Source organism: Solea senegalensis, linkage group LG3, assembly GCF_019176455.1.
Source record: "Solea senegalensis isolate Sse05_10M linkage group LG3, IFAPA_SoseM_1, whole genome shotgun sequence".
In the NCBI taxonomy this organism is placed as follows: Eukaryota; Metazoa; Chordata; class Actinopteri; order Pleuronectiformes; family Soleidae; genus Solea; species Solea senegalensis.
Genome location: NC_058023.1, coordinates 9,551,007 through 9,566,590, shown reverse-complemented (window position 1 = coordinate 9,566,590; position 15,584 = coordinate 9,551,007). Strand labels below are relative to the sequence as shown.

The window sequence follows — 15,584 nt, the reverse complement described above, 5'->3', positions numbered from 1 at the left end:
CCATTTACGGTGGAGACAGAAGAACACAACAAGGCAGTACAATTCTGTCTGAGAGTCAGAGCAAGATGTTATACTATACCAAGGCTAATCATAAACAACAGGCAGAGGTTTGTACTAATCAGGGCACCTACATAAACATGGGAATGACTTAGGAAGTCTTTGACTGGCTCATTTACAATGCAACCTGATTTAATCAGTCAGTTTTTTTGACTAGTCACTTCAACACTGATAATATTGGTGTGCTCATCAAGGGGTTTCTAGTTAATTGTGTTCACAAAGCTTCTCAAAGGCTTTCTTCCAGCATTAATAGGTCATCTGCACATAGCAATCTATTAGTTAAGTCTTAGTTCTTGATGTCATTAAATGTATTTAGAACACAAACTGTTTACACACACAGTAGAGAAAGGCTTAAAGCTACTTTATTCATGTTATAAATACATGATTACCAATAAACATCACTGAAAGGTTAAATAGATGAAAATGAGATAAAATTACAGTCATAAATATAATTGCAAATTTATAAAAGCTGCAATAAAAGAGGGCAATACAATATTTTTTGAAAATATTCTTACCCTTTGCCAAGCCTGTACTGCAACCCTTTTCTCTTCATCATTTCATTTTTTCATTTTTTATTGTTCTTTTGTTTGTCTATTGTGAAGCTTGGTCTACATTTTTTTTTTAAATTGGATAATTGTAGTCTTTTAGTACCTTCAGTATCAGGTTTAAGAGTGAACAAGCATGTATTGAAGTACCATGGTTTTGAGTCCAGATGGGCTGTATTTTGTATTTATTGTGATGTTTCATTTGTGATGTGATCAGGACTTCATTCATAATTTGCTGTGGGAATGGGATTTTTTTTAAATAATATATATACTGTATGTATATATGTACACATATATATGTATGCATGTATGTATATGTATGCATGTATGTATATATGTACATATATATATATATATATATATATATATATATATATACTGTATGTGTGTGTATATATATATATACATATACATACATATACTGTACATACATATACATACTAAAAACTGACACTCAGCATTGTAAGAGAAAATTCTAATCTTATTATTGAAAGTATTCCAAGTATTCCAGGGTTCTGTTCTCAGTTGATGCAGTATTGAGAACAGAGCCCTGGAATACTTGCAATACTTTCAATATATGAGATTAGAATTTTCTCTCACAATGCTGCATGTCAGTTTTTAGTACGTGTGACTGCATGTCCATTTATCCTATAGCTTTCTTCTCTAGCTGCTTAGTGCGAGACTGATGCAGTGAGCCATTGAGCAGAAGCAGTGAATAAAAGATGGATAGAGAGAGAGTGAGAGAGGCTGTCAGGGGTTTCTTGAATGACAGATATTTTCACCTGCAAAAACAAGAGTGTTGAAGCCCTGCTGCTCGGGTCCAGACCGAGTGAAAAAGATTCTGTCTTTGATGTATATGAAATGCTACCATTGCCTTCACTTGTTAAGTGATGATTAATCTGTTAATTACTTTCTCAATTAATTAAGTGCTTGTTTGGTTCATAAAATGTCAGAAATTCACATTTAAGAAGCTAAAATAATCCTTGTTTTAATTAAAAGAAATGCTCAAATCGATTATCAAAATAGTCGACAATTCATTTAGTAATTGATTAATAATTGAATGATTGTTGCAGCCCTACGTAACTTTTCATATGCACACTATTCCTCCTTTTTCCTTTTTTTCTTATGGATCTCCACTACATGCACACATGTACGCACACACTTTTTTGTCTTAATATGGACACAAAGTAATTCTTAAAAGGCAGAAGCAGTGTGAGGAATTTGTTATTGAAGTTCTCACATTAAGCCATTGTGTCTCAGAAAGATAGAGAAGATTCTGTCATTTTATCATCCACATGAAGTTAGCTGGATTATATATTTCACCTTTTGGAAAAACACGAGATAATGTAATTCCTGTTAATGGCTAAACAATTTGAGAAAGACAAACATGTGGTCTCATAGCAATATAATGTGACTTTATAGCTTAAATGGACAAACAATAGTTAAGCAGTTTTCACAGTGAAGCCTTTAGGGAGGGGGAGAGGGAAACACAGTGATTGTGAAAGGGAATCATCCAATCTTCCTTTTTAACCAATCTTTTGCCAAGGGGTGGACTTTGTTTTTCCTCAAAGGCAGGTCAAAAGCTTAGTGAAATAATTACCCAAGTCACCAGTTTATACATCACTTAAGAAGAAGCAGGATAGGAAGAGGAGGGAAGTGGAGAAGAGAAGAGATGAGATGAGGAGGAAAGACAGAAAGAAACAACATCAGAACAAACAGGGGATTGAAGAGAACAAATCTTACAGCTAGGTAAAGACAAGTTTTGGGTTTTTCCAATATTTTTCAATACGACAACTTTTGTAAAATAGTGTTGCAGCAGCTGCTGTGATGTGGACGGAAACCAAAACAGAGATGGAGGAGGTCGGCAGGAGTCGTGCCAGCCTTGGTCACCGTGTGTTAAACACTCTGCTGCTATGTACTGGGGACATGGAGCATCTAAATAAGTACATGCAAGGTAGTAAAAACTCTTGACGGCTACACCTTAAACTTTAGTTCTAACTTTTAGACTGAACTTTAAGTTTTAGGGTCTAATTTAGTATGACCTCAGAAGACATGAAACTCTTTTGAAACATGTCTAACCACTTTAATGATAAGAATCAGTCAAGACTACATACACAGATGTAAATGTTACATAGCTTCCACAATGAAGGCTGTTGCTTAGCTATCAAGCTCCTGTATGATCCATTTTAAATTCCTGAACAAGCTTAAGTGTGTTGTTACAATTTGCTTTAGTTCCAAGAAAACAGTTGGGACAAAGAACTTATTAACTTATTTTTCAAAGAGTGTGTTTTGTTCTTGTCCTCAGACAAGTCATTTGTGCTGCAGCTGGCTGTGTGGGGCCTCAGAGGGGTGACCAGGGTGATTCTAGCCAATAACCCGCTGAGTGGTGCTCTCATTATGGCTGCACTGTACTGGGCTTCCCCCTGGCAGGGCCTGCTGGGAACTGTTGGTACACTGGTCTCAACGCTTACAGCTGTTATCATGGGACAAGACAGGTGGAAATACACAGAGAGTATAGAACAAAATTACACTCGGTTATATGTACATGCCTCATGTTTGTTGCTTGTTGCTCATACTGTATTGCTGCCTCTATTGTGCATTTTGAATTTGTATAGGGCCTCTATTTAAAGTGTCAGTGTGCAACTTTTGGTGATTTCTGTTGTTGTTGATGTTATTACTCCTCTACTGTTTGGGCTTTTTGAAAGGATGTGACAACAATGTTTTTTACAGTTTTACATCTGACATGTTGAATATATTAATTGTGACCTTTTTTTCCATTATTACTGAACGGTTGGTTTCATGAGGGCCCAAATAAACCCATGCTAATATGTGAAAAATATTTTTTTTTACTACTCATAAATGTTCAATTTGGCTACTTTTTCCTCCAGGTCATTATAGTGATGTGGTTGTCTCTGTGTGTGTAGAGCCGAGGTTTCAGGAGGTCACCATGGTTTTAACGGCATGTTGGTGTCTCTGCTGATGGGAGTGTTTAGCTCAGCTGGAGACTGGTACTGGTGGCTGCTGTTGCCCGTCTGCTTCGGCTCAGTGACCTGGTATGTACACACACAAGTTATCCTTTACTAGGACTCTGCACATATTTCCATTCATTGTGGGAATTTAAATTAGCTATATATATGAGCTATATGGCCGTCACCAGTCAAAACTGCTACTGCAGTCTAGATATTGGTCAACTTTGCCTCCTCCCCGGACACAAGGCCCTTGTGGGTTACCAGCTAGTTTGCGAATGACACAAAAAGCTGTATTTTAGTGTAAATGACATTGAACACATACATAACTGTCCCATCATATGTTTTATCTTCATATACGTCAAACCTATTTTATTTTTTGTGTGTCAATAACAGGTGGAGATTAAAGTGAGTGTGTGTTTGCTCCGAGCAGCAGCAGAGAATTATCCCATGATGAGACAACAATATAGTATAAAGAGAGAGGGTTAACTAAAGTTGGCTGAGGCTCAACTGCTTGCAGTCCAAGAAAACATTTCCACATTGGCCTGTCTTCAAATTTCTTTCCACTTCCAAAAGCTGTAACTGATTTCCCTCACTGCCTTTCAGCTTCATTGCACTGGTTAGTAGTATAGTTAGGCAAATGTCAGTAGATATGATACAACACTTTCATGTACTCACATTAAATGATGCACAATAAAAGCGATTGTGATTTCACTAACTCAAAATATTTGTGACCTTTATTTGATTCCATGCAAATCATAATTCTAAACCATTTCCACAACAAGTGTGTAACTCCAGCCATTCAGAAATTCACAGAAATTACTTTTACTTATAAAGTAATATCAGGCTTTGTAGTCAAAAACTGAAGACTAAATGTAATTTGACAAGACAAAGTAAGAACCATTTTTGTTTTCAAAGGAACCAAAATACACTATTGCTGATAGATTATTCTGACCATTATCTACCATTTATTCAGCTAACATTTTCCTGTGACATAGCGGCGCTATCTACTGCGACTCTGTCCCCGTGCAAATATTATATAATATATAAAAGTTCAAATATTCTATACATGAATGAGCAGTATTACATCTCTGAATTTCATTGTAACATGGAAGCAATGTTCATTTCATTAACAGTCCGTTCACTGTTTGTCCTCCTTCACTTTCCTCAGTGTCTTTCTCTTCAGTGGTCTGTCCTCGCTGTTGGTCCACTGGGACTTGCCTGTGGCTGTGTTTCCCTTCAACATCATCATCATCCTTTACCTTCTTTGTACGGGCCCAGACAATCCATATTTTCCACACCACAGAATTGTGCCACCAGGGGCACTGGATCCTAATGGCACAGACGTCATTGTATTAGAGGTAAGTAATGTTTGATGAAACATTTGTGTGGAGTTTGGTTAACAGTATTGACAGCAAGTTGTACCTACTTTTATCCATTTACAAAGTTTAACTCTCAGTGTTTTAATTTGACCAAATTTCTGTGACTGTGGGTCGTACAACTAAAAAAGTAAAGAGTGGATTTTGATACATTTTGGGGGGATGTAGGTTATGCCCCCCTGAAAAAATCATGCTGTAGTACCCAAGAAGTTACTGTGTAGTTTAGCCAAAATCCCTGTCTTGATCCATATTAACAGAGTGGGAAACTAAGCAAACTTTGCAGAAGTCTCATGTTTTACATAAAATGTTAACTGGATTGAGCTAGACCAGCCCTTGAGTGGAAGGGATATGGGCTTGTAACCGGAGGGTTGCCAGTTCAGGTTCCCATCAGGTCAAGAGCTGGGTTCATTGTTAATTGGAAACTGAGGGCAACCAGTGTAAGAAATCTCTGCCAAAACAAAATATGCAGATCATCTGCTGTGGCGACCAAGAGAGAGTAGCAGTTGGTAAAAGCTCCTCATCAAAAAACAACATTCATATTCACTTAGTATTTGACCACTTTGTGTCATATTATGATAGGTAGTTTTCCTAGTGGGTGGTAAATGTCTTAAGGAATGTCAAAAACAAAGCAAAACCAAGGCCAGGCGTGCAGCTGCTGTGTTGCAGCACTGTCTCCTGTGTGAGCCACGGATAATAACACCGTGTGCATAAAATCAGCTAGCTATGACTCACCAGTTACTTAGCAACAGTCACTGTTGGAGCTCCTGTTATGAAATTATAATCAGCCCAAACTGTTTTAATTCTTGTGATTGGAACTCATATTTGGAAATGAAGCTTTACATCTGCGATACAGTGTGTTCATTATATTTTGTTCATTTTCTGTGGACTGAGATTGTGTACAACATTGATGCACACTGCTGCTCTGGTTTAAATGTCAGGAGTGTCAATCAGACTTTCAGGAATGATAAATTTAATTGAGATTTTACAGGCAGCTGTTACCTTGGGAATGAAAAAACAACAAACAGTAACAAGACATTGGGGCCTTCCTTTCTTATGCTACTAAATGTCCATGTGATTAGGAAGCAAGTTGTTGCAAAGTACACCTTGTAAAGAAAGCTGTTTTTTTTAACATGTGAAATACTCTTGCCTTGAGCCACTTCTCATGAGAATTAGACTATAATTCAAACTCTCACCTCCTGCTGCACTCAGATTTGAGCCAGCTGGTATTTCTTTACGTTGTTTTTTTTCTTCATACTGTTGTTGGAAACAGCAAGAATAAGCTGAACACTTTGCATTTTTACATTAAAATGTTATAATATTTAATGGTTCATTTGCTAATCGTGCGAGTATAGTGCGACACAACATTAAATGATGAAACACAGGGTCCCTCTAAGGTCACTCTAGACAGAAGAAAAGGAAAGTACAACCACTGGTCAGAACATAAACTGAGGTATAGTAAAGTGATCTAGTGTTTCCACTCAAATGTAGGTAAGATGAAATATTCCTTCATCAGTCCCACAATGGAGAAATGTGCAATGTTACAGCAGAATAGGTAATGAATAACAGTAACTTAAGTAACAAAAACGTGTGACTGTTTTAGTCACTCTAGCTGTGTCTAACCACGAATGGATGCTACACAATCAAAATGTAAGAGAGACAAAAAAAAAGACAATCATATTAGAACATGAGCTAAGGTGATGCAGTGTTCTATAATGTTTTCCACTCAACCAGTATGTTCCAATTTTACTTCCACCTTTGCTTCATCAAAGCATGAACCCAAAGGCTTACCACTTTAGAGGCTGACTGGTATTCATTTGTGATTAAAGAACAGTGACTTGAGTGGAGGTGTTTACTTAGAATATATCATTTGTGTGATTTGGATACACCCTAAGATTCAGGAGTGTAAAATGATGTTTTACTAGTGTTTTTGAGATTTGCTGTGAGATCATCTGAATCAGCTACACTGACTAAATGCTCTTACTGCTGTTTTATGTCCTGAATGTAGAGCAGAGACCTTTTTAGCATCACACTCTGTGGTGTTATTTTAGATTTTTCCTCTCATCTCATTTTGTTTCAGAATCTCCCCCTCATTGTTTTTTTTGTCCTTGAATTTCCCTTTTCTTTCCCTTTTAATTTATTGTTCATATATTTTCTCTCACCTTGTAAATGATGTCTCTTTCATGTTGTAAATTCCCTTGCTTATAACGTTGCAGGCTTGCAACCTCTAAATCTTATTTTCATCCCTATGGTTCTCCTTTCCCCAGTCTCAAATCACACCTATGCAAGAGATTGCTATGCAAATCTTTTTTTTTTGCTTCACCCACTTTCAGCATCTTCTTCCTTTTTTGATCACCCCTTTTTCTTCTTATATTACCACATAATTATTTATGTGTTATTATTATAACCTCTCTTTCTCTTCCTATGTCCTGTTTTATTTTTGTCCTTTAAATCCAGTTGTTCTTCTCTGCTGCTCTTCTCTTCTGGTTTCCTCCAGCCATCTTCATTACCTCCTTTTATTTTTTTTCTCCTCTTCCCATGGTTCTCTCTAGAGACGACAGTGACGTTGGTCCTATTTATATTTCATGTCTTCAGCTTTCACTCTGCTGAGGATGGTGCTCTGCTCTGACTACACTGCCACACAGCAGTCTTTTAAAAACACACATGCACAAATATAGTCACATGTGAGATATAATTGATGAGAATCTATGTGCTCTTGTAAATGTGAGAATGTGCAGCCACCATGTCGCCATTAATTTCTCTTTTTCGACTGCTTTGTGTATCTGTCTTTGTGTATGTGAGTATTTTTCACATATTTTATCATACATGTGTGGATTTATATACTTATATTTAAAACTAATATAAGTATTATTATTATGGGGCCACACGGTGGTATAGTGGTTAGCACTCTCGCCTTGCAGCGAGAAGACCTGGGTTCGAGCCCTGGTTGGAAAAAGGGCCTTTCTGCATGGAGTTTGCATGTTCTCCCCGTGTGTGCGTGGCTTCCTCCCACAGTCCAAAAACATGCAATATGGGGATTAGGTAAATTGGACACTCTAAATTGACCGTAGGAGTGAGTGTGAGAGTGAATGGTTGTTTGTCTCTAGTTGTGTGTGTGGCCCTGCGATGGACTGGCGAACTGTCCAGGGTGTACCCCGCCTATCGCCCGATGTGGCTGAGATTGGCACAGCACCCCCCCGCGACCCTCTGGTGGAGGATAAAGCTGTTAGATGATGACTGACTGACTGATAAGTATTATTATGAGTGCGGACCCCCTACAATCAAATGGATCTTTACTGTATATCCAGAATGAAAACCCCCTTTCCGAAATCATTCAATAATAATGTTGTACTGTACTGTATGTACAGTAGATGTGCTGCTAACATCTAGGGCCGGGGTTTCCAATTTATATCAATCTTCCTTTAAACAATCCAATATCGGTATCATTTCATAGATTTTGTTACTTTGCCATCTATGGTGAAGAACCATAAATACTTCCACATGCCACTTTTCAGATGCTGACAATTTAGTTTGTTTGTATCCACCATTTTCTGCACAAGTACACAGCACTGTGTGGTAAAATTAAATGAAAACATTTACGTTACATAAGTAATAAAAAGATAATAAGTAATAAAAGATATAGTAATAAGAAATCTCTTTCCACCAAGTTAATTTGTTATGAAACCTGAAATATCTGAAAATGTTTCGATTTTGAATTGAATCGAATCAAATAAGAAATCAAACTCCTTTCTCTTGACCGTACAGATGGTGCGTGGTGTCCCTCTCGGTGTTGGTCAGATCTTTGCCTGTGGAGGAATGGGACCATCCCTCCTCATCCTTGGAGCTCTTGTGCTCTACTCTCCACTGCTGGCTGCTCATGCTCTGCTGGGATCAGCGGTTGGCACACTGGCTGGTGAGTAGCTCTGTGAGTTGAAGCAGTGGGAAAGGTGGGGATAGTGTGGAATAATAATAATGGATCTGTTAAGTCATACAGGTCATACGAACAAAATCTTTTTAACATATTAAGTGTTCAGCCAATATCACTGTTGAACTTATCAGTACTGTTGTTTCATCCGTGTAAAGTGTCAGTACCAGCATTCCTCTGTGTAAAGCTCTTGTGCGAGGACATTACTTGAATGAAGAACTGATTTTCATGTGGAGTTCTGCACGTTCTGTGAAATGATAATGCAATATCACCACCCTTTGTTACATTTGAGAAAGTTACCACCCCATTATGTTGTCAGTGTTATCCCAGCATGGCCTCAGAAATGACAATTAGAATGAAAAATACTCTGCACAAAGACTTTGACAAAAGTTACTTTCAATCATGTAGACAGGGTCTAACACAAAGGTTTTTCAAAGTGAGACAGGTGCAGTATTACATTAGTTCTAGCATAATAAGGGGTGACATTTTGTAAAGGCCGATTTGATTGTACAGATAGTTATCAAGAACTTTCCTTATGTTCTCACAGTCACTAACTATGAAACTTTTTTTTTTTGTTGAATGTCTAAGAGATTACATTACAATCACAATTGCATAGGTATCCAGTGTGAGCAAAGAAGCTGCACTGAGGGAGTGCTTTTTATCCAGGCTTTGTCTGATGGACACCTGTAATCTCAGACTTTTCAAACCCCCGCAGGAAAATGACACTGGTTACATGAGAGGTTAGTAACCTTTTTGGCTTGCCCTCATATAGTAGTTGCAAGTATCATACCTGTGCTCATAGCAGAATGCAGTATTTTCTTGACAAATGCAGACAGAATGGTTTTAGTTTTTTAAACCATCTGTCAGGACTTCAAATAGATTCCAAGCTCAGCTTCACTGCATGGCAGTTGTTGAAATACAGTAATGGCTAAGGCTTATAATTTCCTCTCACAATAAGACAAATGTCAGTAGCAACCAAGTGGCAAACAAGTAGTGCTCTCTCCGTCTACCGTAAAAGTGCATGTAAATATGAGACTGTAATGTCGGCAGCAGTAGCCCGTGGGCAGCAGTTAAGCTCCAAAAGACACACAGCTGCTGCTGGGCAGTAGAGCAATAGATAATAAACATAGCTATGTTTGTCTATTCTTCATCTGCCTCACTGTGAACATTCACACTGAGAGACAAAGATGTATATATGTATATACATATACATATATATATATATATATATATATATGTATGTATGTATGTATGTATGTATATATGTATGTATGTATGTATGTATATATGTATGTATATATATATATATATATGTATGTATGTATGTATGTATATATATATGTATGTATATATATATATATATATATATGTATATATATACATATATATATGTATATATATATACATATATATACACACATATACATATATAGCTATAGGTGTGTGTGTGTGTGTAACTATGAGTCATATCATAAAAACATTTTACATATACCAATGCTTACACGGGCAGAAATATGTACACACACAGCTCCAATGAAAACAACAGTGTGACAACAAAGTGATCAAACAGATGCTGCTGTAATAAGACTGTGTAGGCAACAGAGCAAACAGGAAACAAGCTGCTGGAGCATGGTAATGATATGCATAAGAGCAAAATACCAATTAGAGTCTCCATTACCTCCATTTGAGCATTAGTTTTCTTTACTAGTTTTTTCTTCCTTTTTTAATTTATTTCCTCAGTATAGGATTTTATGATGAACAGTCATTTGTTGATAATTACATTACATTACATGTCATTTAACAGACACTTTTATCCAAAGCAACTTACAAGGGAATTGAGTACAACCTGCCAGGAGTAGAGTGATAATGTCAACTAACCTTTTTTTTCTCTCATGTAAATAATGGATACCAGATCAGGTTTCCACTAGAATCAATCTATTCTATTTGAAATGCAGCTCTTATTCTTTAATTTCAAGCAGTTGCTTAGGAGTCTAAGAATTAGATGTCTCAGTGACTGGCTGTGAAAAATAAGAATGGCATTATATTCTGCTGTACAGAATATATATGCTGTACAGATCCCATTAAAAGCACCAAACCACACGATGAGTTGAACCTTAGTCAGATAAAACCTATTCTTGTGTGAAATAGACCTGCATCATTGTTCAACACCATTTGCATTGTTTGTTTGGAGACAATCACAAACACACAATCGTCCTCTGTATCAGTTGTGTGCAGTTACTTTTCAACAAAGTTTTATTTAGATGTTTATTACACCATTGATTCTGTAAATTGAATCAGTGTGAAAGAGACTACTATCAGACATTACTGACAGCACAGAGGTGGGTGGAGACAATACGCTTATACACAGTGAACAATGTTCAGCAGGAAATATCAACTTATGGAGCGATAGCATTAGCATTAACTGACACGTGTTACTGATGTAATTTTCTGTCATCATCAAATGTAGGGTGATCATTATCGGAGTTGACATCACCTCCATGTTTTCTTTTACCATGAGGTGGCAGATGGCAAATATCTGAGCTTGGCCCCTGACAAAATGTAAGCAAAACCACTGGAGCTGTATGAGAAATCAGATTCATCACCTTAATACTTACGTTGTCTGTGTGAAGAAACAGGAATCTAGGAGAGATACAACAGCAGAGGCGTGAGGCCACATTTAGAGCTGTCATTCAAGCCTTTGCATTGTTAACTTTTCCCAAAGGGTGTTTCTGGAGGAGGGGAGTGTGGGCTGTATGTAGGTCAGAGTCTCTAACGTTCATGTTGTAGGAGAATAAAACCTTTTATAAATGCTTCAGAGTGGGATGGGAATCATGAGGTAAGAGGAAGTAAGGCAGCTTGATAAGTCAATTTCTTGTCAGTGTTGAAGCCCAGATTGCAAATTTTTGTGGCCCATATCCCAGCCCATACCTGGAACTCATCTGACCCACATGCCACGTGGAATGATGGTACTTGGACAGTCTGCTCCTGAGCACCAGATCTGGCCCACAAGATGGCCACACCATAGCCATATCAACCACATTTCAGCATTTGTGCACATTTTTACCAAAGATGGCATGGCCCACTCTAGGGTAACATTGATTACATATTACCAAAAGCACTGCATATTTGCCAAAAAAGGTCCTCATTTGTTTATGGATATTTCAGGCCACATAAGCCATTTACATGTGGGCCACTTTAGTCTCACATCCATTTTGTCTAGGTCAGATGGCAGCCTTGTCCCACATTCGGATGCTATCTGGCAGGGCCTTTGTAAAGTTAATATGTAAAACCCCACATGAAATTAGAAGTCCCCTATCTGTTCATATCTTATTGACTTACACTATACAGTGTCTGCCAGGAGAGAGAAGGAATAGTATAGGGTTTATTTATGACCTGTGCTACATGGCGATGTCATACTGTGTTAGTATTCAATAAAAATATAAAATATAGTTATTTTCATAACCGTGCACTAATAGCCTTGAGTCAGACATCTGATTGTTAGGTAAAAGGCCTTGAGAAGAGCTTGCGTCTGTGAACTGTCTGAGACATGAATGGGAAATCTTTAAAAATGACTCAGCTGAACGGTTTGAACTATGTCTTTAGAAAGCTAAAAATGCTGGTGGTGTAGCTCTAGTGATGGTTATGCCTGTTCATCATCGTGGGCCTAACTGACATCAAAACCCCTAATGAAATGAATATGTATATTTTTTGGTCTTACAAATGTTTGTGTGTCACAGACATTTCCTTTAACACCATAAATGTCTGTAACTTTTAAGTCGACATGCGATCTGGTACAGACAGGATACATTCTTATTAACTTCATAAATCATTTTTCCTTCTAAACCAATCGTCACTCTAATATTTTAATGTATTTATTTATTCAAAACTAATGACATTCCCAACACTATCAACTTGGTTTTGTTTTGTGTTGTAATTGGCAAATGTTTGTATGTTAACACTAATCTCTGCTAAATTATCACCATGGTAGTATTGTATCTGCAAGCATAATGAAGGCCAGTTTGAAATGAGGCTGGTCATTTTAAAAATGTCAATGTAAATACTTACCAGACTTCAAGCTTGCACACATGCACAGTTTTGTTTTGTTTTGTTTGTTTGTCCGATTTCTTTGGCCTGTATGCATATAAGTATGTATGTATGTATAATACTTAGCATACTATGTGACAGTAGATGGGGTTGACAAATGTCTGGAAAAATTATTGGATTAAGGGTAATGTTTTGAATATGTGAGGATGTGCTGTGCTCATTTAATATTTTGTTTAGCAGCTCAGTGGACCTTTGACCTTCTATATAATGTATCTCCATCTTGTCTTCCTTTAGAGGACTACACTAGAAAAAAAACGTTCTGTGTTACTTGTGTGTTTATCCTCAACATTTTAAAATATGAGATGCAGTGATCTGAACTATGTTTGTATATTTTATTATGTCATATAAATGCAATCAAAATCATGTAAAGCAACCGAAAAGAAAGAATAGTTGACTGAAATCCACTTTACTGTTAGTTAGTGTGGTGTGATGCAGGCGATACTGAGTTTGATGTAATGGCTCTCTGACTCATTCCACACTCATTCACACTGGCAGTGACTCACGCACATGCACGCACATGCATGCACATGCACGCACGCACACATGCACACACACACACACACACTCATACTCATGTGAGGAGGTAATGAGGAGGCCAGAGGGATGTGAAAAGAGCAAGGAATGCAAAGAGGGAATTTGTGGCGAAATAAAAGAAGAGAGAAACATAATGAAGTGTGGAATGACGAAAAGACAAGATTAGTGCAACTTAGGGAGCTTAAGCATTTAAGGATGGACCATTGGTCAGGACACAGGAGTGGCTGCAAAAGAGGAATAATAAAAAGGGAGTAGATGGTAGAGCAAGCCAGTAGACAGTGAGGAGGCAGTAGCGGGGAGTGGTCAGTTTGCTTCAGGACCAGACTGCTAAACTGCTCACTGAGCTCTGGTAATGAGGAAATCAATCTTGACACAGCCTGAGGATCAGGTAACTGCAGAAGAGCTTGTAAAAATTCACAGTTACTGCAGATGAACTCTGGAAAACCCTGCAGTAAAAACACAGTGAGATGCAGGGCAGGGTGGCTGTAGTGGTGGCTACTATGAAATGGACATTCCTTAAAATGTTCACATTTTGCACAAATCTAAATGTGTATGTGTGTGTGTACTTTTATGTGTTACCTCTTTAGGACCTTTTCTGGCATGAACAGTGATCTTATCAGGACCAGTAGTCCTCATGGAGACCAAAATCTGGTTTGGATGAGGCGGAACCTCATTTTTGTAGGAACTAAATTGTGGTTAGGTTAAGGTCAAGATTAGGCATGGACTGGTTATGGTTAAGGTTAGGCATAATGCTTTGTTTAGGCTGTCCGAATGAATGGGAAACACTCACTGATGTTTTGGAAATGTTTTTGTTTTGTTTATCCTACATGAAGCTTGTACAATATTTGTTTTGTTTATTCTTGCTGAAGTTTGTTGGCCTTTGCAGGAGGACTCAATATCCTGTAACTCTTTTTTATATAATTGAGACTTGACTTCTTTCTGTGTGAGCTGAAAGATAGAGTGCAGCTCCTGCTGAAGGCCAGTGAAGAAAAGGTCAATGCTTCTGGCTTCACTGAGATTTATCTGGGTCATTATGCCTCTTGTGCTGTCAGCTCACAGCTTCACAATGATAGTGTGGTGTTTCGGTGTTGTTTGTTGAAGGGGCTATTTGTAACATATGCAAGTACATTTAAAAGCAGGTACTGCAATTGAAATTAAAAAATATTGAAAAGTGCTGTATCCCCCCCACACTTTCCACAACATAAACTGAATTTGTTGTCAGTGAATCCATGACCCAGTGTTCACCCACAAACCTAATCCATACTAAACAAAGATATTTCCTGATAAGGTTTCACCCAAAAAAATAAAAAATACTGAGGAAAAATATACATCAACACGTGTCTACCACCACCCTATTGATGATTTCAGTACTGCAGATTCTGCTGGAAATAATTCTGTGTGTTTGTGTATGGCAGGTTTATCCATGACGGTGCATCATGGTTACTTGTACTCAGGTCTGTCTGGTTTTAATGGAGCTTTGGGCTGCATGGCTGTTGGAGGACTCTTCTTCACCTTCAGTTGGAGGACACACCTCTTTGCTATTGCCAGCGGTGACAAAAAACTATACATACATAAACAGATATCACATGCAATAGTACATATCATTTAGACAGTAAAAGGAACGGTTTAGAGAGAATATATAGCCTTTTTATCTTTTTAGCTTTTGTCCTTGAATCATCCAACTTCTTCATCTACCTTTCATGCCGTGAGTTGTTCTATCTGGTCAGTGAATCATGAACTCATGGAGACCAAAAGTGTGCCATATGCTTTTTAGATTATAAAAGATTATAAAAGAAGTGTAAAAATGCCAGAAGGGCAAGAATTGCTTTAACTTATTTATTTTTTCAAAACATAGAGAACAAAGTGCATAAAGTTTATGTATTAAACGCATCTCTTCAAAGTAGTTTTCTCCGCCATTATCCCGCTGTAAACTCCCCTCTTCTTCGGCCAGGTACCGCCCAAGTTTCCCCTAACTCAGTTAGTTATATTACTAATATTGCGACATACACTGACACATTTGAAAGTGCAGCTTGAGTTCATTAACATTAGAGAGCCGACAGATTTAGCTAAACTGCTC

General features: G+C 37.7%; 1 protein-coding gene across 3 annotated transcripts in view; it reads left to right on the top strand.

Annotated features, from left to right (window-relative positions):
* Nucleotides 1-2,235: 2,235 nt before the first annotated feature.
* The window catches only part of si:dkey-183c6.7 (urea transporter 1), a 27,884-nt gene continuing 14,535 nt past the window's right edge, over nucleotides 2,236-15,584 (top strand). For all 3 annotated transcript variants that reach the window (XR_006360103.1, XR_006360104.1, XM_044021884.1), the window contains exons 1-6: nucleotides 2,236-2,556; nucleotides 2,908-3,097; nucleotides 3,527-3,655; nucleotides 4,740-4,929; nucleotides 8,710-8,857; nucleotides 14,923-15,057. Coding sequence is in view for 1 of the 3 variants with exons in the window: in XM_044021884.1 (XP_043877819.1) it covers nucleotides 2,430-2,556; nucleotides 2,908-3,097; nucleotides 3,527-3,655; nucleotides 4,740-4,929; nucleotides 8,710-8,857; nucleotides 14,923-15,057 (919 nt within the window). In the remaining 2 variants the exon portion in view is untranslated. The remainder of the gene's footprint in view (nucleotides 2,557-2,907; nucleotides 3,098-3,526; nucleotides 3,656-4,739; nucleotides 4,930-8,709; nucleotides 8,858-14,922; nucleotides 15,058-15,584) is intronic.